The sequence below is a fragment of the Aythya ferina genome (assembly GCF_964211825.1).
Source record: "Aythya ferina genome assembly, chromosome: 15".
Classification (NCBI taxonomy): Eukaryota; Metazoa; Chordata; class Aves; order Anseriformes; family Anatidae; genus Aythya; species Aythya ferina.
The window spans coordinates 16,522,388-16,548,404 of NC_140314.1; the positions used below are offsets into that span (position 1 = coordinate 16,522,388).

At 37.1% G+C, this 26,017-nt stretch overlaps 1 protein-coding gene across 3 annotated transcripts in view; it reads right to left on the reverse strand.

Annotated features, from left to right (window-relative positions):
* The window catches only part of GRIN2A (glutamate ionotropic receptor NMDA type subunit 2A), a 197,004-nt gene that overhangs the window by 35,008 nt on the left and 135,979 nt on the right, over positions 1 to 26,017 (reverse strand). For all 3 annotated transcript variants that reach the window (XM_084536885.1, XM_084536884.1, XM_084536883.1), the window contains exons 9-11: positions 21,744 to 21,869; positions 18,959 to 19,188; positions 12,208 to 12,368 (exon numbers count right to left, since the gene is read on the reverse strand). In XM_084536885.1, the coding sequence (XP_084393011.1) occupies positions 12,208 to 12,368; positions 18,959 to 19,188; positions 21,744 to 21,869 (517 nt within the window). The remainder of the gene's footprint in view (positions 1 to 12,207; positions 12,369 to 18,958; positions 19,189 to 21,743; positions 21,870 to 26,017) is intronic.

Here is a 26,017-nt window from a genome sequence, read left to right on the forward strand (position 1 = left end):
ACATGAGAAAAACTGATGCCAGAAAATCCTGCTGTGAATGGAGATACCACAGGATGTCCTTATCACCATGCTACCAGCTTGGTGGGACTTTGTAGTACAAACCCTGTACTCAGCTCACTTCAGCAGTAACACCAGCAAGAAGCAGGAAGCTATGCTGATTCAGGCACAAGTTTCTTTTAAGCTATTAGAATTGATCAGAATTGATCCTTGAGTGAACAGATCCCCAGGAGAAAAAAAAAAAACACACTACCACCACCAAGAAAAACATGCCTATGGAAGAGCAATCTTAAATGTCTTCATATCTCCACAGTCTTTCAGCACAAATAGAAGTTGCCCAGTTGCAAACTGGCTTTCCAATTCCTATTTTCAGTGTCTATGGTTATAAGTTCACTTCAGAATCTTTTCACCCACTGTAATAGCAAAAAAAAAATATTAGAATGAATACTGAAATTGATATTAGAATGAAGTCCAAAAGAAAGCAGCATAATGTAAATTGAAATTAAACTACCCCAGCCATCGAATGCCAAACTAAATGAAGTTATTGATTTCAGAAGTTGACTGACCCTAGCCAACCAGGAGAGAAAACTGTTTAGCAGAGAGTTTTTTTACAGAATGTCAGGAAGGAGATCATTATTCACATTATTAGCTTCTTCAGATGGTTTTAAGGAGAACGTATTTGTATTTGTACAATAATTTAGTACTTACTGACAAAATTGGTAGGGATAAATAGACATTCTGGAACATAGCAAACATCTTGCTCTCCCAGGTAGTTATGGATCTTTACTCAGGGCTGTTTGACTTGCAACTTTGCCCAGTTTGACTTTGACTTGCCCAGACATATCTACAGTTAGGAATACTTATACATAGGCAGTAGATCTTCACTGGCTTAGATTTAAGTCCCAATATCTCTGACATAAGCAAACTATAAATGTTTCAGAAGGAATAAAAGAAACAAGACATGTGGATGCCATTTTCCCTGCGTATCTTCTTGGCTTCAGATGAATGGAGATTTTATGAGCTAGAGATTGTATTAAATCCCCCAACATGTTTAACAGCTGCCAGATAATTCACCTTCCACCAATTTTTTCAGTTTCTTTCTGAGCTTGTTTTAATATTGGTATTCTCGACACCTGATCTCCAGAACTATGCCAGTTTAACTCAGAAATTTCAGCATAATGTCAGTCACCACTGAACTTGAAAAATCTGGTGCCAAACAGGAAGGAGGAAAGAAAGAGACGAGAGAGAACAAAAAGCGGAGAGCAAGAGAAGGACAGTCCAATGTTCACTTTCACTTAAATAAAAACATCTAAAATGGTCAACAGTTGTGATTATTTTAACTTGTTGCCACTAAAGGCTTCTACAGAATTATAATTTCTGAAAGTATTTTTCACCTCTACTTCTAGTCTAGCTACAAAGCAGAACGTATGAAGGCATAACACATGACACTCTGTATATTATTTAAGGCAAACATTGCCTGCACTTCAGATGTAGTCTATCTTGGTTTTGTGTTTTATTTGACTGAGAAAATTAAAGTTCAGTTCATGTTGTTTTTTCTTAGAAGGAGTTCCCATGTTTCTGTCTCACAATCTACTGCCTTTTTTTTATTATTATTTTGTTTTTCAGACAAGCTGCTGAAATGCATGCTTCTTTTCCAAAAATGTCAAAAAGTTATAATAAAACGGTCTAGTGTGTGGCTTTTTATGAGAATAGAGCTATCCAGAAGCTAGTTATATCGGTCCTCTAAGCTATTGTATATTCCTTACTATTAGATATACGTACCATTGACAGAGAATTATCTGAGATATTAATTTCCCATCTTCTTCTAGACATTCACATTTTGGTTTTATCACGCCTTTAAAGGCATGATCACCTGGCACAATAATTTGGTCATTCAGGGACTGACAAAAGTCTCTTTAAGGAATATCTTATAGATCTGATGAAAATATGGACAGTGATTTTCTCCTTAATGAAATAACATTGAGAGATACAAATTAGATTCATCACTCAATATATTGCTTAAAATAAATAAAAAAAAAGGCTAAAGAGCTAATTCCTAAAATAAAAATATTTATATTTTTGTTGTTGTTGTAATAAGAGCAGATCAATGAATATATTTTTCCAAATAAACAAGTTTCAGTTACAGTAATTTAAACCAGTGAATTCTGAGTATCCCAAATGGCTAATCTCTAAGACTTTAAGTCCTTGAAAGACACTTTGAAAGGAGAAGGAGACACTTTGAGGGAGAACCACACTCCCTCTTCATTAACATCAGCACATACTTAAACTTCAGATTGTAGTTTCAGTGGTATCTTAAAAATGTGATTGGAGCAAGGATCGCCCATCTGAATACTGGTTATTTCAGATGATGTACTGCATTTTTTAATCCTGTTTTCAAAGATTTTAGAAAGCTTTGCAAAACCCAAGCAGACTTCATGAGTAGGCCATAAAAAGGCATGAAAACATCATTCTTAGAAAGAGAGCTGAATACTAAGGGTTTCATATATTATTTTAATATTCATTTGCATAAACTTGTGCGTCTGGTAAAGACGTCTCCCTTCATGTATCGTAACAGGCACCCAGGAGGGTTGCAAGCAATAAATGATTACAGACTACAGATATCTCATGCTGTCCACTCACCTTTCCCTTCTTCCCTCAAAGCCAACCACTTTAGGTAGTTTTTCCAAAATTTGCTAAAACTATTGCTATATGAGTTGTAATATTAGAAGTCTAAGAAAAGGGTGAATAGTCTCAATTACAAATATTGGAAGGTGTTGTCAATCAGAAACAGTCAGAAAATATTGAGCCACTAGATTAAAAGTTTAAAAATTTATGTCAGCTGAATGCTTCTTTGAGTTCCAGTTACAAGCTGTTATTATCTGCCCACAAGAATGATGAAGATCTTGTGCTTTTTATGTAAAATTTAAAGATATAATTTTTCTCTCAAACAGGCAATTTATGTCATAGTTTTACTCCTCATTTTAGGTGAAAAGGTATGAACTTCAGAAAGAATAAAAACTAGAAACTTTTCCTTTGATGAAAATTTTGATGAATTTTTTCTAAAGAATAAATTGAGAGCAATTGTAAAAATGGGTTTGCATCCAAGCGAAGAAGTCAGCTGGCTGTCCAAAAGACAAGCTTCTTTTGTTGTTGTTGTTGTGTTTTTATTTTAGGCACACTACCATGTTAATTGACAGACCTAATGAACAGAAGGACCTGCCGGGCATAATCTGAATTGTGTTCCACCTGACAGAAATGGAGATGTTTGCCTCCTGGTTGTGCCTGTAACACACTGCAGAAGCTGCCAGCACAGCCTCTGACCAGTCTATATCTGCTCAACAAATAATGGGATGTGCAAAGCTGTGAATTGGACATGATTATAAGCATTGTTAACACAACAAATATCCAATTCAGGTCAATAAGCTTAGGGACTGAGGGTTAAAAGGGCATCAGAGCCTTCTGGGGTTTTCTCTTGCACTTTCTCTGTTCAGTACGATTGCATGCTTTAAAATAATTAAAACTTTTTATTGTTTTCAGGTGGGAGAGTGTGTGTCTGTGGGGCAGAGAGAATAACTTCCACACAGTTCAGTTAGCCTCTTCCAGGTGTTTTGTCTAGCACAATTATCTGTCATTAAAAATGTTGAGGAGTAGATTGGTCACCTCTTCCTATCAAAGCAACTAACAGCTCAGGCCACATCTGCAGGTCAATAACATATTCTTAGGACAGTTCAAATTTGATAAACCACTGCATGCGAGGCCATACCTGTCCAGTGTCTGGCAGAAAGGCTGTCACCATGGCATTCATTTAAAGCAGCTTCATATTTCTGCCAGTATGCCACAGACAAGGAGGGAATAAGACACTGACCTTGATGTGCATAAACTACCAAATATTGCAGTCATTAACAGGAAGGCAGATGGAATCCCAAGTAAACTTCAGCATCAAATCCTTGAGTTTATAGTCACAGCTGTGGCTGCAAATAAAAACTGAAAAACGTTCATGGTAGCAAAGGGATCTGCAGGTGTATAGCAAGGGATTGCTTGCCCGTGGAACACAAGGGATTCATTTCCGCAGTTTCCTTGAAACAAGCTCTATTGACAGCTTTTTGCAATGAAACTGAAATAAAGTCCTCACATCAATATGCTGCCAGAAAACAGCATCAACTAAATAGGCCATCTCTTTTCACAAAAAAAAAGATACACGCTGTGATGCTAGCCTGTGTTCTCCCTATCCGGCAAAATTAAGGAAGTAAATAATAATAATAATAAAAAAAAAAGATGGATTCATCAGTGACGAGGAATAGGCAAGTGAAAGCTTCCTATCTTATTTGTATAGTTGGAAAAGAATATCCCAAAGAATTTTTCTCATTTCAGCCATTAGCAGTTAAATTCCAGACAATACACCACTGCAGCTGTGCTAGGGCAAGGGTGAGAACATTCAATGCACTTCCAATATATTGCTGTTGAATGTTCTCCTCTTTACACTTTTACACGGCAGCACAACAATCATACATGGAGAAATGTTACATGCAAACACAACTCCAAGCTGACACAACCCACACCAAAGCATTATAACAAATAAGGTTGTTTGCCTTGGAAAAGGACAGCATTATCTATCTTTAACCTCGTCTAGAAAAGGTTGGAAAAATACAGCAAGGCAAATGGAAACAAACACACCCAAACAGCCACTGTAAAAACAACTTGGTTATGAATTCAAAGAATTGTTTTCTCTTCAAGAAATAAAATGTTAGTTGTCTGTCCTGTGCAGTGGATTCAGGAAGGATAGTTTGATTAAACACAGCATGGACAGAAATACTTCTAGTGCATTTTAAAAACTTTGTATTATTAAGAAGTATCTGAAGAAGATGAAGAAGCCACCATGACTCTAACAGAGCTGGACTTCTCCCATGAAGAAGACATTGGCTAACATAGTCTCTTGCACTCTTCACTATCTGGATAATAACTGCTGTTTCGGTTTTCATTGAAGAAAAGGAAGAAAAACCTGAGGAAAATTCCTGAACTTCTGTCTAGAGAGATCTACAGGTAGCACATCTGGTTCAGCTGCCCACTTACGTGCATGAAGTTTGGAAAAAAAACACCAGTACATTTTTGGCAAGCTTGTAAAACTGTGACTACTTTCAATACTGTATGTTGTTGAATCTTTTATTTTACTGTTTTGAAAAAAAATATTAAGCAGTACTCCAATAACAAGGTACATGAATTTTGTTCCTTGTCAACAGGCATAGGTGGAAATTGCTAGTTTTAATTAATAAAGGGAATACAAAATGTTCTTTGTTTTGTTGAAACAATGTTTCGGCAGCTTTCTGAGAAATGTATCTCTGCCTCACAGGACTGAGACCCTATTGACAACAGGTAGATATTACTGAGACTTTACAGATAGTATTTTTTAGTGTTGTCAGAATCAAAGATTGATTTTTTATCAAACAAAGGAAAAAAGCCAATACAACTGATAAATTTGCCTCCACTACTGATAGCAACAAGTCTTCACAGGTACATTGCAATGAACCAGGAACTTCACCTGCAGGAGAAGGTTTAACGTCAATGTCAGCCTAAAGCACAAATCGTCTTTCCCTTTGAGTTTGCAGTATTTCCCAGTCATTTCTTTCTGAGAATGATGCTTTCCATGTAAGCTGATTTTGAAACACTGTGCATTTACTCTGTTAATGATGCAAACAGGAAGGGTCTTGGCGTTTTATTCAAGGCTTCCTTGACACAATAATGTGCACATGCTCATCTCTGCATGTACTGCAATCCTCCAACAACAGAACCTATCAAACCCCTAAACCATACACATTTCATACACATTCCTATTCATATTTCTGCCCCTGGATTTTTCCTGGCCATATCAGTGACTCAACTCAGACAGCTGAATGCTCACTTCTTGTGAAAAGGCAAGAAAACAACCTTTTTTTTTTTCTTCCCGAAACAGATAGAGACGTGCATGTCTCTGACAAAAATTTATATATATCTTACAGAAATCTGCGCACCTGAAGTATTATGCCTGTCTCCTTCCTTCTTTCTCCATCCAGTTAAATTAAATGACCTTACATATCAAACATGATGGTCTCAAAGAAGAAAATATTTCCAACACATCCCAAGAGACTAACACTAATTAGAATCATAGAATCATAGAATCATAGAATATCCTGAGTTGGAAGGGACCCTTAAGGATCATCAAGTCCAACTCTTGACACCGCACAGGTCTACCCAAAAGTTCAGACCATGTGCCTAAGTTCACAGTCCAATCTCTTCTTAAATTCAGACAGGCTCGGTGCAGTGACCACTTCCCTGGGGAGCCTGTTCCAGTGTGCAACCACCCTCTCTGTGAAGAACCCCCTCCTGATGTCAAGCCTAAATTTCCCCTGCCTCAGCTTAACCCCGTTCCTGCGGGTCCTGTCACTAGTGTTAATGGAGAAAAGGTCTCCTGCCTCTCAACACCCCCTTACGAGGAAGTTGTAGACTGTGATGAGGTCTCCCCTCAGCCTCCTCTTCTCCAGGCTGAACAGGCCCAGTGACCTCAGCCGTTCTTCGTACGTCTTCCCCTCCAGGCCTTTCACCATCTTCGTAGCCCTCCTCTGGACACTTTCCAACAGTTTCATGTCCTTTTTATACTGTGGTGCCCAGAACTGCACACAGTACTCGAGGTGAGGCCGCACCAGCGCAGAGTAGAGCGGGACAATCACCTCCCTTGACCTACTAGCAATGCCGTGCTTGATGCACCCCAGGACATGGTTGGCCCTCCTGGCTGCCAGGGCACATTGCTGGCTCATATTCAACTTGCTGTCTACCACGACCCCCAGGTCCCTCTCTTCTAGGCTGCTCTCCAGCGTCTCATCGCCCAGTCTGTACATGCAGCCAGGGTTTCCCCGTACCAGGTGCAGGACCCGGCACTTGCTCTTATTGAACTTCATGCGGTTGGTAATTGCCCAGCTCTCCAACCTGTCCAGATCCCTCTGTAAGGCCTTTACGCCCTCATTTGAGTCCACAACTCCTCCAAGTTTGGTGTCATCAGCAAACTTGCTCAAAATACCTTCTATTCCTACATCCAGATGGTTTATAAAAATATTGAAAAGTACCAGCCCTAAAATGGAGCCTTGAAGGACCCCACTGGTGACTGCCCGCCAGCCTGACGCAGCCCCATTTACCATAACCCTTTGGGCCCTGCCTGTTAGCCAATTGCTCACCCATCGTATGATGTTTTTATTTAGCTGTATGGTGGACATTTTGTCCAGTAGGATCCTATGGGAAACCGTGTCAAAAGCCTTGCTGAAGTCCAAAAAAGTCACATCAGCTGGTTTCCCTTGGTCCACCATACGGGTGATCTTATCATAAAAGGAAATCAGGTTAGTTAGGCAGGACCTACCCTTCACTAACCCATGCTGGCTGGGACCAATGACTGCTTTGTCCCCCAGGTGCGCCTCAATAAGTCCGAGAACCAACTTCTCCATGATTTTACCAGGCACTGACGTGAGACTGACAGGCCTGTAATTGCTAGGGTCTTCTTTCTGACCCTTCTTGAAAATTGGCACAACATTTGCCAGCTTCCAGTCTACCGGGACCTCTCCAAATTCCCAGGATCGTTGAAAAATAATTGAAAGAGGTTCCGCGATGACATCCGCCAGCTCTTTCAGCACCCGGGGATGAATCCCATCCGGACCCATGGACTTGTAGGGATCCAGGTGGAGTAGCAAATCCCGCACACGTTCAGGGTCAGTTGGGAGTTTGTCATCCCCACCGTCCCGGCCCTCCAGCTCAGGGCACCCTGGGTCCCGAAGCCCATCATCGGCATTGAAGACAGAGGCAAAGAAGGCGTTAAGCGTCTCTGCTTTGCCTATGTCATCGTCTGTGAGGAGACCTTCCCTATCAAGGAGCGGCCCTATGTATTCTTTAGTTCTCCTTTTTCCATTTACATATCCTTTTTATTTTCTCTCACAGACACAGCCAGCTTCAACTCTAGCTGTGCTTTGGCCACACGAACTTTCTCCCTACAAACACGAACAGCATCCCTGTATTCTTTCCATGACGCCTGGCCCTCCTTCCAGTAGCGGAACACTCTCTGTTTCCGCCTAATCTCCATTAGAACATTCCTGGTCAGCCACGCCGGCCTCCTGCCCCGCCTGCCTGACTTGTGATATTTAGGAATTGCCTGATCTTGTGCTTCTAGGAGGCATCGCTTAAAGAATGACCAGCACTGGTGGACATCGAGGCCTTCAAGAGCAGTTTCCCAGGGGACAGAATCACAGAATCACAGAATTTTCTAGGTTGGAAGAGACCTCAAGGTCATCGAGTCCAACCTCCAACCTAACGCTAACAGCCCTCCACTAAACCATATCCCTAAGCTGTACATCTAAGCGTCTTTTGAAGACTTCCAGGGATGGTGACTCCACCACTTCCCTGGGCAGCCTGTTCCAATGAACTGATCATAAAACAATGGCATACAATACAATAGGACCTTGCTGACTAGTTCCCTGAGCAGCCTGAAGTCCGCTTTCCCCATATCTAGGGATGAGGTTTTGGTGGCACTTTTCCTTCTGTCACCATAAATTTTGAACTCAACCACTTCATGGTCGCTATGACCGAGGCGGCCACCAATCACCACATCTCCCACCAGACCCTCTCTGTTTTCTAGCAACAGGTCTAGGAGGGCACCTTTCCTAGTTGGCTCCGTTAGCACCTTAATTAATCTAGAAATTTAAGAGTCTGAGAAATAGCAAAACTATACTAACTGTGAGAATCAACCACTTAAAAGCTTTATTTTATTTAGATCAGATGCCATATGGGCAGTATTTTTCAAACTCTAAGTATTGCCTGATTGCTGGTATTTTTGCTACACCCTAAAACTGGAATCAAACACTGTATATGAGGAGTCAAATGTGACTAAATCTTATGTCTTCAATTAAATAAAAGTAGTTTTTAAAGTGATATGCAAAATACATACAGGTTATATCAAAATTCTTCATGAGGAACACAGGCACTGTTTATTTTGACTGGCAGCAGCAATATCCATCAGCCAATCTTTGTAAGTCCTTACCAGGTCTATAGTCTAGGAGTCTATAATTTTCAAGTTGTTCATCTTCAAAAAGCTGTGCAGAAGCAGCAAGCTGCTTGATATGTAAGAAAAATTGTTTGCTATATGCTACCAATGATGACGATGATGAAATGAGAAGAAAAAAAAAAATCTAGGGATAACTTTGACAAGATATACAGATGAAAACAAATGAAATAGTTGCAATCAGGACACACACATGCTGAAGAAGAAAGTAGAAATTATATATTTGCTGGGAAGCAGAAAAAGATTGTGGAAGGAATGATATGTCATTCTCAAAAAAGCAGCAGCAACATAGACTCCAGGGGGCACAAAGGATCCAAACCCATGGGCTCCAGTGAAGTAGGGAAGGTGACAGCTTGATCTATTCTAGAGAAGGACGAGAGGGCAAACTTCATATGAAAGTGTAAAATAATCTGCAATCTCGTCAAAAAAAATCATGATGGAGAAAGGAAGATGATGTTCGGAAGGATGCCACAGATGAGAAAACATATATACTGAGGAAGAGAACAACAACAACAACAAAAAAAAAAAAGTAGAAAAAGTGAAAAATGCTGTTTTTGAAGAATATAAGACTGGACAAAAAGAGAAGAGGCAGGCAATTGTGATACCCTGACAAATACCAGTTCATGCTTTTATTGTCTTTCCTACTGAGAATGCAAATTATTACAGTCCCATATTACACAGGCTCATCTCCTTCGTTCAGGACACTTTAAGCTTCACAGATGCCTGAGGTGTCAGCCACTGGAACTGCCTCACATCCTCACCAAATGTCTTTGCAAAAAGGAGAAGATGAGTGGGACAAAGGTGCAATTGACAATGGACAACGACACAGGCTGATTGGTTTGGTCACCTAAATGAGATCATCTTTCTAGAGAGAAACTACTCTGAGTCAAAAAGAAGATACAGTCATGCTGCCTGATCCGTAACTGAGCTTATTACCCACAATTACCACAGAGATTAGGGCTTTGCACAGTTTTTGCTTGGCAGAAAGTACAGGGAGAAAATACATAAGCCCATTTGACACTACTTTTCTGCTGGAATGTCCAAAAATGTGATCTAAGCAAACTCAACATGACAATTGTATCATAGAAAATTTCAGCAGCTGATGGCATGCTGCTTAATCTTGTAGGTGCTATGGGACAAAATACTAAGGAGTGCAGCAGTATGTAGCAGTTACACTGATGCAGAAAACACCACACATGGCAGCTTATTTGTACCATTTGCTAGAGAAATGTCAGTCAAGAGGAGCAAGGTAGACACTTAAGAGTATTCACACTGGGAAATCACTTAGAAGAGGAAACTCCAGTGGAAACAAACATCTATTTACAAATGAATGGTTTATTGCTGTCAAAGGACTAAAACATTTAAGGAAGAGCAGCTGGAAGAGCTGGCACAAGAGCAGCCAGCCTGAGTTTTAGTGAATGTCCTGAACTCCCTTGCAGCCAGGCAGCTCACTCCTTTTCATGATAAAGTGTCTGACAATTGGCCTTATTTTAAATCTAACACTCTTTTTTCAGGGTCTCCAGTAGCACAAATAGCAGATGAAAAGTACAAAGAATATATATCCCCTAAATAAACCCAAACAAGCCCTAGAAATGGCTGAAATTAAGGATAGCTACCTGTTCAAAAATTCACAGCAGGAAAATAATTCAGCTGAGTATCTACAATGCACAATTTAGCTGTCTCCCAGGAAATACAACTTGCACAGGCTGGCAGGAGCAGTAATTCTGCCCCCAGTTTGGAAGACCTTGGGAGAGGTCCAACTCACCTTATGTTACATGTCTATCTTAGGATGGGACAAAGCCTGCTTGAGAAATGCCGTTTCAGAACACCTTTAGAAATGGCAATGCAGGGAGTACATGGAGACAGTGGCAAACAAAACTATACAAAGGACAACTTTTTAAGGAAGGGAACCTGGATACTATGAAAAAGTTTGGAGAAGTTCAGTTTTTTTCACAGAAGAAATATGTTACAATCCCCTACACATCTGGAGGAAGGAGAGCAAAAATTTAAAGGACAGGCAGTTCCCACACTATGGACTAAAAGTAACAGCTAATTTAGTATAAGATGACATATCCTGTTCTCATTGTAAGTAATAACTGTACCATCAAACAGCCACTGGGGCTGATGTACTTAATCTGCTATTGGTAATTTAGTCTTCTCACTTAAAATAAATAAATAAATAAATAAATAAATAATAAAACAAAAACAACACATGACAAACAAAACAAAAAACACTGATCTGGATAAATTCTGTAATCCACTATTTTAACAGAAATACATGTTATTATCAAGTCTGTATGTTTAGAAAAGATTATTAAAACCATTATACATGTATATCATGCTGATATATAATGATGAAAACTGTGAGTCATATTCAAACTTTTTGACAATTAAAATGAAAAACCTGTCATTTTGACCAACAAGGCAGAATGAGCCAGTTCAGAGAGGGAAAAGGATGGATAGCACCCAAGTCTAAATTGCATAGCATAAGGAAGAAAGACAAAATTTGCCAGAATATTTGCCAAGATTGTCAGAAACAGAATTAGGTAACACGCTTTAGAATACCTCATCTCAACAGATTTTATTAAGGTCAAAGTCAAGACTTTAGATCTGACAGCAAGAGGCCATGCTAATTATAAGGGGGAAGAAAATCTAAGAGTGCACCTAAAAGCATGTCAAAAGGATGGGAAGGTGAAAAGAAATCTTAGGTAGTGCACGCTGCCCAGACAAACAAGCCTTGTCAAAAATGCACCTTTTGAAAACACATTGCTATGAGAGAGTCCTCCAATGATAAGCAGGGACTGTACAAATCATGATCCGTGTTGAGCCCACACCCAAATCCAGGTGCAATTGTATCCCTTCTCGTAAAATTGGAATAGCAATTCTGTCCTGTGCATCTATCATACATTGGGCATTGAAGCTTCCATACAATTTTAAAACAGTCATACAAATCACAGGCGCTCAATTTCTTTTCTGATATCAGTACAAAGAAGTTTAAAAAACAAAGCAAAACAAAGCTCCATGGACTACACGCCATGCCTGAGACCACTGCTCAGTAAGTATCACAGTAAGTACAGATCAATTTTTCTCAGTTTCTGCAAAGTGTATAGTATTCTTTAAAACCCATAGAAGAAGCTTACCCAGTTTTCAAGCTGACCAAGGCATCTTCAACTCCTTTCTGATTATACTTTGTCATGTAAAGGTGCATATCAGGGTAGTTGTTTCTGATATTCCTCTCTGTGCTTCCATTTGGGACCGTTCCAAATCGAAAAGGAGGTGAATAATCATGTGGCCTTTGAAACTAGAGAGAAAAGGGAAAAGTAAAGTCTTTCAGGCCTCAAAATGGGTATCCATGAAGATGTCAATTAAGGAAGTAATATCTATCAGGGCGACTGTAGGTACAAAAGAAAAAAACTGTATAGGCTGCCTCAAATTTATTCCAGGCAAATAATGCCTGGAGTTAATTGCCAGCTCTATTATAACAGAAATTATCTTCACACTGGTTGAACGACACAGAAACATCTACATCCAAATTAAAAACAGCTCAGATTGGCCACTCAATACGACTTTCTCCTGTGCATTGCAATATGGCAGGACCACAGCATCTGGAGCAGAGAGCTACTGGAAGATACTCCCCATCTGCCAGCATCTCCCTAGAGAAACCAAACTCTAGGCAGACCTACTGGTACTTAATGATCAAAATAAAACAGTATCTTTGTTGAAATTCATTTCCAACCTTCATCTCAGTTGAGACATGGTGGGTCCGCACAGGCAAAAGGCCCATTTTCAGTACTTGACACAGAGCCTAACACTGCTCTGGAGGGTGACTGCAGGAGGCTGGTGCCCAGGGAGGGAAAGGGTGAGGACTAGCTTTCCTTCCACCTCTGTGATTCAGGGGGAAGAACAGTTCTTCTATCTTCCCAGGGGCTAAGCAGTTTCACCACTTTATATGAAGAGTGATTCTGGAGCTCTCACACCTAGAATCCTAAGCACAGTTTATTCCTACAATTTAAAACTACAAACCAATTGCCTGAGGGCATATAGATTTTATTCTACAATTTCACCCTCTCGATCAGTATTGCATCAGCACAGACAAACAAGCCAGGAAGTATCTCAAAGGGATTAGCAACAGCTCAGGGCACACTCAGGTTTCAGACAGTCTCACACAAACACTTGCTAACAGACCTGAAAATTATATATGTGGCTTTTCAAGATCTCTCATTAGGTACCATGAAACACTTTAAGATCAAGGTAAAATGTTTCTTTAAGAAATAAATTTTAGAATGCTGTTCAACTTAGAGGAACTATTGGCTAATAAGGAAATGCAATTGAGTATTGATAAAAGCAGTCACCCATGAATTACATGGTAAAATGAACTCTGTTTTTATTGTCAAAGTTAGAAGAGCAATTTATGTACCCCGTGCTGCAAGAGAGAGCTAATATTTATACAGCTGCTGCTTCCTTTGGGCTATGTATGCACTAGTCCTCTTCTTAAAGTTTAGTCTCAGGGCATTAAGAATTCTGAGGATCCAGTGCCAGTTTGGAAAGAGAATACAAATAGGCTTACACAAAAAGTGGGAATGTTTTCAATTCCATCAAACCCTGACTGTGAAATTATGGCTACAACAATATTTTCATGTTACAGAACTACAATTAAGTGCTCCATTTTAATTATGCATATTTTGACAAAGCATAAAGGAATGAACTTTGTTTTTCTCTGTTCATCTAGCTAACGGATGTTGTACTTTTCTCATTTTCCCTTTTCACAGCTTTACCATTTAAATTATTACTTTACTAATACCTTACACATATTAATTGACCCATGCACCAAAATTGCACTGTATACCAGTCATGGTTCTTAGTCTATGTTTGCTGTCTCGTTTTTTGTGTTTAGGATGTGGCACTGAGGCTAACCCTGCTCTTAAGCTAATGTCCAGAGATTCCACCGATATAGATGTCACTTGCTATTAACTTTAATAAAATGGTCAGATAATTAATTCCTGAAGTAGTGAGATGGCTTTCAGTAACTCCTAATATATGTTTCAAGTTTTCCAACCAATAAAACGGGAGAGAAAAAAAAATCAAAGATCACTGCCAATTTCAAGATCTGTAAAAAAATGATGCTGGTCATGCAGTTGGTGGTTTTGGAAATTCAACTGTGGTGAGAATTCTGGAACCTCAGATCCTAATTCTGGGGTATGACAAGGGGATTGAAGAGGAAGATCATGGTGGAGTATCAGGGTGGTTTACAAATGGAGTTTTGGTTTGCGTAGTCTCACTTTTCAAGAACATTCATAGATGTGAAAGTTGTTAGGGGCAGTTTTCTCCCATAGGAATGGTTGGAGGAACTGAGGTATCTGTCCCAAACTGAACATTCAACAGAACACAAAAATATTTCTGCAGGAAAGCAGAGATTAATAGAAAGTACTGGTTCATTTAAAGGTCATAAGGATAACAAGTAACTCAATTGATTAAAAAAATTGTACGTGGAATAAGTACAGAAAATTCAGAGACTTGAATGGTTCCAAACACCATCCATTGACTAGATTTTTTTGGCACAAGGCACTCAACCAACAAATTTTAGCAGTCATGAGGAGTTTGTTTTTGTTTTTGTTTTTGTTTTCAAACGATTGTTACTACTGCCTGCTCATAGACTACTTGAATATTACAAAGAAACAGTTTACAATGTTTTTAAAAATGTTGCATTCGCGTCTAAGTTATATAAATTTCTTATCAGCAATTTTAAACTTGTCTTCTGTAAACTGACATGTCCTAGAGAAGTATGGAGGCTCTGTGATTCAGCACACATCTATGGGACAGGCATGAAAGAAAGAAAAAAGCATTGAATCTATAGATGCAGTCATTTTCCCTGATACCCCATGATGGAAATTAAAATATTTAATGTCTGTTAGGAAACAATTTCCTTCCTAGAATTCTTCTGAAATATTTTTGTTTTTGTTTTAATTGGTAATAAAATCCTTAAATATAATACACAAACCCCCTACTTGAAATGTAATTGGGGAGATCTACAATTATTCAGATGATTAAGCAATTCATTCCTGTTTCCCCCTGCTATGCCTGCTGCTAGATCTGTGGCACACAGTCCTAATGATCTAGAAATCCCAAACAGAATGTTTGGGCTGAGAAAACACTCCTACCATTTTAGTTTGTTTTATCTACATGCATTAAGAAAAATGACAATTTCATTAAAGCTAGGAAAAATATCTTTCACTAATGTTTAATACTGATTTAGTATGCTGATTTGCACACCTGTCTGAAAAGGCTGGTATTCAGAGCGGTTCATTATTGTTCTGAAGTATTTTAAGGAACTGTGAAGAAATTACTACAATAATAGCAAATGGTAAACATTTTCTGTCTGCTAACAGAGATTTTTATGGAAGTTATGGATGGTGATAGCGGAGAAAAAATAAATAAATTGAACTCTGTTTTCTCCCTTTACCAAATGGAAAGCACTGACATGCTGATTTCTGATCATGAAAAATATAGCTGCTGTATTTAGTATTTCCAAGATTATCATTATAATCATTGTTCAATATCTTTGTCCAACAAGTTTCAAAAAGTACTGCATAGGTCTAATATTGAAGTGGAGAGATGGACTGGGGTGAGAGGGTCACCCTAGCTACCTCATAATCCATACTGACTTTTGAGTTCACTCTGCTCTGTTATGACACAAACCAAACATCTCTCTAAGTAACTAGAGAGCTCATCCTATCTTATTCCACAAAAAAAAAAAAAAAAAAAAAAAAATACTATGAATCTTGCAAAATTAAGGAACCTGCAAATGGCATAATTAAGGCTTCTTATTAAGGCTAAAGAGAATCCCCTTGAGCACACACACATGGGACACATTAAAATGTGACTGTGTGGCAGAACCACAGCAGACAAAAACAAAGGCTTGCTAGACAGTAGTCCAGTGCTTTGTACTCTCTCATAGTGATCTTGTCTCTCTTTTAACAGACGAGGTCTCAAAAGTAACAAGTGCCATGAGTGCCAGCTTTGCTTGATACTTTTGGACTCATTTTCTGTACCTTTTTATGAAGACAAAGCTTTTTGAAATCTTTTACATATACGAGGATGTCAAAATATAATTTTCTTCTCATCTTCTGAATCATTTGAATTTATGAACACCCACTTCCAGTAATTCCAGTACACGCTGTGCCATGTGTTTCTGGGTGACACACAGATGACACAGCATTCAGAAGTTCATTAGCAACATTATGAAGGATGAGGAAACTATCGAGAAGTCTTGAAGCCAAGGAGAAGGGTAAGCAGCATGTCACCATGTGTTCAGCAAAACGACGGAACTAGATGATGGTGGAATACATTCCCTGTATGGGAAGGTTTTGAAGGATGAGGGTCAGGGATGACTGCTCAGAGATGCTTATTTTCCTGGTTTATCTTCTCTATTATCTGTCTTGAATGGAGCTGGATTGAGAACCGCCAGCACCTCCAATTGGGAATGCTTTATCGCAGGGCAGCACTGACAAAAGTGCATGACTTTTCAGTTGTGGGAGTAGGAAAACGGGTTCAAGGGAACTGAAATGGGTTCAATGAACTGATTTACCAGCCATGCATGAGTTTTGGAAGGCCAATTCTACTAACAAAGATAATAAAGGAATCTTCAAGTTTATGGGTTAAAATTATGCTCAGTCATTAAAAAAAATAAAATTAACCAAAAAAGATAGCTTTGATAGGTCCCTAGTTATGTTCCTATTTAAAAAGTTGTCAATTGTTCCAGAATTTTGTGGACTTCTAGATATTACTTCTTTACAATTAATTTAACTCATATTCACTTCTGTCCCTTCACACTGGCTTTTGCCCATGACAGCTTTGCTTGCAGCAAAGGACAGAGTTATTCACCAAGCAACAGTACTGCAGATTCCTAACTGATCTACTACTAACGGCATTGCAGCAACATGGCTGAGAGGAGTAAAATTATTTAACACGAATCATTATATACCCATAAATTATCCCTAGTTATGTGAAATTTTGAAAATCTGAAAAAGCTCAGCTTTGTAGAGGAGGCAAAACCTGTGTATGACAAAGAGTATTTTAAATAGATTATTGCTTTTCTGGATTTCTGGCTTGTTTAACTATTTTAATCACAAAAGGTATAGCTCCCCTGATATATCCCTGTATAATTCAGGCAGGATTTGAAGAACCATACAATAAAATAAATTAAAAAAAGATAGAGATCAAACAAATCATGACAAGACTGCACATAAGCAGATGCTGTTTTCCAATTCAAGTATTTTTCTATTTTTATTTTGTCCTTTTTTACTTTTTTATTTTTAGAAATGAAATCCTGTTTAGTAGACAGAACAGGAAAATTACACAAATGAGGAAGATATGAGCCAATGGCTACAGAACAAATACTGAAATTTACCCAGCCCACAGGTGAGAGTGGCAAATGAATTGGCAGACCTGAACACCAGCACTATTCCAGGTGAAAGCCAAAGCCTGCCCTGATCAGGACTTATCAGGAAAACATTCTGTACTTAATCACAAATAGTTGAACAGATTTTTCAAATCCATCTTTTTAATCCTCGTTAGAAAAATACCTTTTATCTGTATCATATTAAGTAATATTTTAAAATAGAGGTATTATAGTAGTCACATTCTTTCAAAGGTTTTGCTACAACACAACCTAATGAAAACAAAACTACTACCATTTTTCTTTTCTTTATATCTATCTTTCCCCTAGCCATGCTTGAAATTCATACTTTGATATTTCAGATCACTGAAAACAGACAAGTCTATCTGAGCTGTTGCCCTCTTTTGAATAACAATTTCCTTTGTCTTCTGTCCTTTGAAATAAATTCCCTGTAAAGTTCTCCCTTGTGCTATAGTCTATTGAAATATTATCTCTCGATGTTGAGATTTAGTTTTATTTTTAAACAACTGGGCACAAACTTGAGAACAGCGTGCCCTTTATGTGTTTTGTGTATATCCATCACTACAATAATTTTGCAAACAGACTTCAACCACTTTCTGCAATACCACTTCAACAAAGTGGTCACAAATGAAACAAGAAATAAATAATTGCTGGGTTTCTGATTTATAGGACAATTGATTAAAATTCACAAGTACCAAGACCTTGAATACTTTCAGCAGATGAAAATTCAGTCAAGCTAGAACAATATGCAAAAATAAGCATATTTATTATCTATTTCTGTGAAACTTTAGCAAGCTTTAAGTGAACTATCAGAGTCTACTGCTCAAAACAGAATTCTCACAAAAAGTTCTTGAATTGAGGAAAGCCACTTCCACAATCAAAATTCTGTGCCTTATCCCAGGTAATGTACATCTCAACTTTATTTTTACTCTTTATTCTTCATATGGTATACAAGGAAAATATTCGAGTGTCCACAGGGAACACGTATGGATTATTATTGTTTCTATTTGTCTAGTCATGCTAGCACCACTCTAAATCTGAACTCTCTCCGACTTCCTTCCACACTACATGAAAAGCAAAAAGACATATTTTTTTTTCAGGAGCATTGATTAGTAATTTGTATTAGTAATTAGTATTTAGTAATTAGTATTGATAGTAATCAGATGATTACTAGATAGTTTCTGGTTTAATGAATATTCTGCCAATTAATAAACTACTAACATTTTAAACAGAGATGTTTAAATATTTTTAAATGTATTCCATGCATTCAAGCTGACTTTTCAGTTTTTTCAAGCTTTTGTATGTTCATGAAGCATTACTTTTAATCTAACAAGAACTTATTTCCATTTTTTTCACAAAATTAATGTACTTATCAATTAATGCAGTTTTAGTTAATGAGGTTTTAGTACAGAGTACAAATTTGTATAAAGATTACGAAGAACAGACACTGATGTCTTTTAAGGTAGAAGAGCTACCTTTTTATCACTCAGTCCAGTCACTTGGTCAACAAATTCCTCTTGAATCATAAATGCAGCTAAGTTGGCAGTATAACTAGCCAGGAAAATGACAGCAAAGAAGGCCCAAACTGACACCATGATTTTACTGGTCGTCCCTTTGGGGTTTTGCACAGGCACAGAGTTGTTGAATACCAAGCCCCAGAGTAACCACACTGCCTTGCCAATGGTGAAGGATGGTCCATGGGGATCTGGAATTGCAAAGAGCATTTGTTTTAGTTGCAAGTATATTTGTGGTAAGATACCACAAATACATAACTACATGATAACAACAAAGCACTCACCAACACATTACGAAAAATATTTTTATACATATTCATTGTCCTCCCAATGTAATCACAGAATTTAGTGTCGGTACTTTCTGCTGTAATGACATTTATTTCCATATTTGTTGCAAAAAATATTTCAACACTTCTCTACGTGTATTTACCTCAGCAGTTTTCAAATGGAGACTGCAAACATAGGTTTGGAGGAGACCAAACTGATGTCTCTTGCAGTAAGGTGTGTGCCACGCTATGTCCCCTTTCAGTATTCTGTACCAGCTGACATGTAAAATGGAAAACTGTGGATATAAGTCTTAATGATTTGATTCCAATACTTTTCCCACCCAAAGTATTTTTATAAGCTCCTATCTTCAACATTATATTTTTTGAACTTTATGTACTCTCAGATAAGCGTATCAAAATGGGTAAACATTTCACCTACTTTTAAGCAACACTGCACTCAGAAAATAAATCAACAAAAAAGAGCCACCTGTACAGTTATATAACTTATAGCTAGACTCAGGCTACCTCACAGGTACAAATGCACTGGTATTACAGGCAGAAACCTGGCCCAGGTAATCTGTGCAGTTCTGTAATTTTTTTCAGTCAGCTTTGAATTCATCCGAAGGCACCCAAAGTTGTCAGCATAATGCCCTCACTTCATGCCCATGGACTAGCAGAAGCAGGTTAGCAGAGATATTATCCACTAAAAAGACCATATTTGTTGAGTCCTCTGAGAATAAAGGGAAGATTCCTCTTACCCAGCTTTAGGTTAGTACAGTGCAGACATCATCTAGATTCCCTGTGTGTTCAATGGAGAAACAGGCTGCTCCTGAACGTGACTCATCCAACTTTTTCAAAAGTACTCATTTTTGAATTAAGGGACAATTCAGACAATAAGCTGTTATGCAGACTCCTCCAATATTACCTCTATTCCTGCCTATGGGTATGCACACTAAAACTCAGATTTACTTGTTAACTTTAGTTTACATTATTAAAAATAATTATTAAAGGAATAAAATCCAAAGTTGGTATACTCAGTGCATATTGTCATTTCAGTAGAAATGCTCCATGTAACAGTGCAAATTTTCTTGATAGACTCAAACACATCTTAGATTATCTTTTTTCTATTTTTACTGCATTGCTAAGATAGACCGCAGTAAAATAATCATAATGGAGCTGCCTTTTGGTTTATGAAGCTATCCTATAGGGCCATTTAAGATTGAGCTGATGAATAGTAAGTATTTTCTGAGCAGTAATACGAATGAAAGTATATACCAAGAAAACTACTGAAGATTTTACCACCATTGAGTTTCATCCTACTAAAAATACACAGAAAGTACAATAATCTACATAAAGAGTCACATTATTTTTAAGCTTCCCCAGCTTCAAATGAATAGCAACTGGATTTGTGGCAAGCCTCTACTGCTAAGTTATGATGTTGCAGTGCCATAATATAAATTTGTAGCCACTACATAATCACATAATGTGACAGAGAAAAGAACAGCCCAGGCTGCAGATCCCCAGTGTCTGTACAAACTTCTCCTTTCCTCTTCCTAATACAGTGTTTATTTTGGACATAGGTTACAAATTTACCAAGTTATTGAAATGTTGACAATATCTGAACATTACAAAACCCTCCTTGTTCAGGGAACAAACCAACCACCAACTAGAAGAAAACATTAGCTTGTTATAGTCTCTAGGACTATGTTCACCAACCTGAGAGACATCGTTATAAAACAAGGTATGGTTCAGAAATTAAAAACTGTCCACACTCTGAACTGAAAGTGAAGAAAGGGAAGGATGAGGGCACCATGGTACATGAAATCATCATTCTCAGGTCAGAGTGTTAATAGTATACAACTGTATCTTTCACTGAGAAAGACGTGTTCTGTATTAAATTTGTTGTGTCACTATATTTTCAAAAAGAAGTTTCTACAGCCACAAATGCTACAAAGTAAGAAATTATGCCCTTCTGCCACTGGCCTCATTTCAAGGATGAGTTCACCACAAGAGAACCATACCTTTTTATATGGACTATATAAAACTATATACAACGTAACAGCTGCTTTTCCAGATTAGCCACCAAACCTCACCATTGGAGATCATTATCTCTGAACTATCTGTGAATTCGTAAGTCAGGAGACTGAAGAGTATTTCAATGCTTTTTTTTTAAAGCTGACGCCCTACAACTGATACAGTATACTAACATAATGCTGCCTGAATACAACTCTCTTTAATATCACTTATCCTTCTACATCTTTATTGCAATGAATTAGAATATAGACATGAGTATATAAGGCCTCAAGAAATCACATTTTAAATGAAGAGCAAGCATGCTTTCATAACTGCTTTTACTGTTTTATTCCTACGTTACATTTATTTTAAAAGATACAGGGTAAAGGATGGTAAATACATTTTGTTTGTTTGTTTGTTTTGCTTTGTTTTTATAGCCCTAAGGTTGTGTAAATTGCAAAGCTTACCTTTCCCTTGTGCTAAGTTCCTGTTATATCCTACAGGGCTAAAATACTCAAATATAAAGACAGCCATGGCGGACACAATGAGAAGCATCACAAACATCATCACCCAGACGGAAGCACTAAAAGGCTCTGCAGAAAAACAGACAAGAGAAACAGAAACAGTTCATTAAACCAGTCACATCACAAGAATTCTAGTGTCTCAGGCTAGGCAAGCCCAGAGGCTTTCTTTAAATTAGCTTTTACCAACAAAAATGCTAGCATTACTGCTAGAACTAAGCAGCAATATACAAAGAACTGCTGTTAGTATCCACAATCTCCATACATCTGAAATCATAAATGTGAGTTGCAATTCAAACATGAAGTCTATGTACTTGTCTTCTTTAACAAAGTCTTAACCGACACCGAGTGGCAAATAATTGGTTTGACTTGCGGCTCATTCAGTTTACAATCCTTTTCTATTAATCCTGTGATGCATGCTTTTATCAACAGAATACTCCAACCATTATGACAGTTTCTGTAGAGAAAAAGCAATTACGCATATGCTTAAAACATTTGGTGTTTCAGTGAAGTACACCTCTCTGATTTTCTATCCAACAGAAAGCATTAGGGAAAAAAGCCAAATGCTTGCATTCATTGTTTCCACTCATAGCAAAAATATTCTTTTGCAAGTTTCACTCTCATCTGGGAGCAAATTTCTGAAATCAAAAGGTTTTTATGGAAAACTGAATGTCAGTTTGAAAGGTAGAAAAAACATAACTTAAAGAAGTAGGTTGGAACAGAAAACTAAAAGTAGGTTCAAATACCAGAACAAGCACCAATTTTTTGAAAGGATTGGAAATACCATGTGATAACACAAAGTTCTTAAATTTCAGCTTTGACCGATTACAAATTCTCTGTCATTTCAGGTGTTCCTGTGGTAGCTGTATAAGGATAAATGCAACAAAAGTTTGGTATGGCAAAGTAATATATCTTTATTAGGTCAGCTTATCTGGGAGCATATTATACTCTAATTTTGGTAAATACTGGTAGCGTGAATGTGCTCTGAAATGTGAGAAAAAAATCTTAATAACTATTTTAAATTAGAACAGAACCAAGAAGCACTGAAAGTGACAATAAATGAATTTGCTCCCATGCTTTGCTTTTTTGAAAGCCCAAGAGATTCCTCCATCCTAATCTCTTCATCAAAAATGAAAATTCTTCTATCATTGTAGGAAATGACTCTGAGCAAGAGCTAAAGTGAGCTGAGCCCAATAGCCCAGTCTGAACCTTGCCCACGTTAGCATGAAGTATTCACCAAGAACTGGAATAAAGTATCATAATTTGGGCCTAGATGTGAAAATCTTATGAGATTGGTTTCGTTTGCTACAATTTCTTCATAAATTTGGAACCATGAAAGACCAAATTCCAGATAGCCCCACTTGTGAGTTTGAATGTGAACTGACAAGACAAAGCAGGGAATTTTCAAACCAAACAGTTCTCTTTTTGATTTTAAGAGATGATTAAGGAACAGGGTTTTTTTTGGTTTTGTTTTTGGTTTTGTTTTGTTGTTATCTTTTAAAGACAGTTTATAAAATTCTTTCAATTACTAAAGACATTTTTTGGAAGAGAATAATAAGTTAGCAAAATAACAGAATGTTTAAAAGACAAAAATAAATCCATTCAGAAACAGACAAGTAGATGCCACTTAATGATAAATATTCTATGTAATCACATATTAATTGGAATTAATTGGAATTCACATAAAACTATCATACAATATTGACAGCATTCTCATAGAAGACAGTCAGCAACCCTCATAAAACTCTTATGAAAAGCATCAGGGTAAAAGCAGCAATGGTAATTTGTCAAAATTTAAATTAGGCAAAGGGCAAAATAAGCTAAAGTGAAAAAGCAAGCTATAAACAACAGTTAATGCAGAATGGTCCTTAATAATTTACGCAGTCTGGTAATGAGGAGTAGAAGCAACAGAAGCAACAGCAAAATAAAAAGCCATTTATAATAAGTAGCAAGATTGAACAAGTACAAAATCAATTGAATAATAAAGTTGATGTTCCTGTCATATTACAGATCAAATTGTGCATTCAGCACTGTTATTCTCAAAGGACAGAAGGAATTTTTCCCCAGGAGGCAGCAGGTTTTATAAAATTTTTAAGTAGAACAATGATATGACGGAAAAATACTAGCATATGACTTGTTAGTGTACATTGCAAATTATTGGCAGTGGAGAAAATAGAGCAATGAAAAAGATTTGCCATTTTACCAGAAGAAAAAAAAAAAAAAAAAAAAAAAAAAAAGACAAGTAGCCTCACCTATGAACTCTCTTTCTCTTAAATATATAGAAAAGTTGAATAAAGCCCCCACTGATTTTTTTAAAAACTTACGTCGTGGATCTAGTATACATGAACAGTAGTAATACATGAAAAAGTTTTATCATGGATAAAATTCTTATTTTTTATTCTAAAATTCTTGGTAGGAGACACCTTTGGGAACAGATAATGAGGGAGAGGCTGTCAGCCCATCAGTTACTTAAATCCATTAGACACAATCATTGAATGGAAAATCTAGTTCAGACAAATTTTGTACTTGCATACAGTGATGGCAGTAAATCATAAAAACAAGTATTTCATAAACTTCATTGCTATTTAATAGTATTGTTTTTCACAGATTAAAAAAAAAAAACATAAAAGTTACATAAGACAACTCAGTTGACACTCAGTTAAAAAAATTAAATCTGTCTATGAATAAATTCAGTTATCTATCTGATACTATTTTGCATGGCAGAGCACTTTAATACTACTCCCACAACATCGAAATACACAAGCAGTTCCAGTGATGTGACAGTTTCATCTATGTCTAAATAAACAGAAAGTACATCTGAGATCACAGACTTAATTTATCAGTGCAGTAGATCAGATTTCTACAAAAAAAAAAAAATCTATTCTATAGAGCTTGACAAGAAGGCATCATTTTTACTTTTTAAATTCTGTACATATCCAGCTAAACCAAAAGCATTAAATTAATTGTAGAAATATAACTATGATGTTGTGAAAAAAGCATAAAAGCAGTCTGTTTTGATGATAGCTGGAAGCAGGTAAGAAGTAAGCAAAGTCCATTAAAAAAATTGCCAAAAATTGGAACATATTTAGGAAAACACCGTATAATTCAAATGATAACTTCAACACATAGAAAGTACAATTTAAAAAATAAATTAACTGTACAAGTCAATTACTTATAGAAATAAAAAATCATTATCTGAGTATTTTCATTTAAAAATGCAGCCTCTCATAATTTCATTAAACAGTCTTCTATTCAGTAAACAACAAAATTAATCACCAACAAAATCTGTTTAGGTATTAACAAGTTAGGTAAATTATTTGATTATTCACTATGTTACACTTATGAGCTATTGCTTCATCTCCGCAATGTGCATTTATGGAACAGGTATGAGAAATAAGCTCTGTGTATAAATGATGACAATGGCTATGAGAAAAAACAATTATTTGCCCACTTGTATCTGATACTCTAGTAACAATCAGTTCCTCAATGGCTAAAGGTGATTTGAATTGAGTGAAGAATTTACACTTAATCTAAAAAGAAACTATACTGATATAAATATATATATATAATAAATATATAAAATAATAAAATGATTAAAATGTCATAATTGCTCACCATATTGAAGATGTGAAACTGTTCTGTAAGATACCTGTAAAATACTGATTTTTCTTCAGTTTCAATTAGATTATTTTATCTCCACTAGCACTATTTTTCATTTGCAAAATACCTTTGAAAAACTCAGGCAAACCACTAAATATAAAAGTCAAACATAGGCACTACAGTGGAGAGGCAGATAATGAAAGGAGAAACGAACAATAGAAACAAGTAGCAAACAAGGGAAGGAGAGAAGACAGAGATCTTTACTTCTTTGTATCCCACCTCTTTTCTATCGAGCCTTTCATTTCCATGCTGAATCCCCATTGCTCAACTCCATCATCACAACACAGAAAATTGAAGAAAACACTCAGAAGCTTTGCAGTGCGGTAATATGGTCTTTGGAAGCCAGATCTGTTGCCCATTTAGTGTCAGATCTATTCTAATCACGGCAAAGTCTTCTTTTCTACGCTATTCTACGAGGGGGGAGTTAAATGATTTTGTGAATGTGAGTGCTAGAAAAATATGAGACAATTTATTATGGGCTAAAAAGCACGGGTTAATGTGTAAGCAGATCTTGAGGAAGTAATTTTCCTAAATGAAGGTGCTGGGGAATTCTTTTTTGT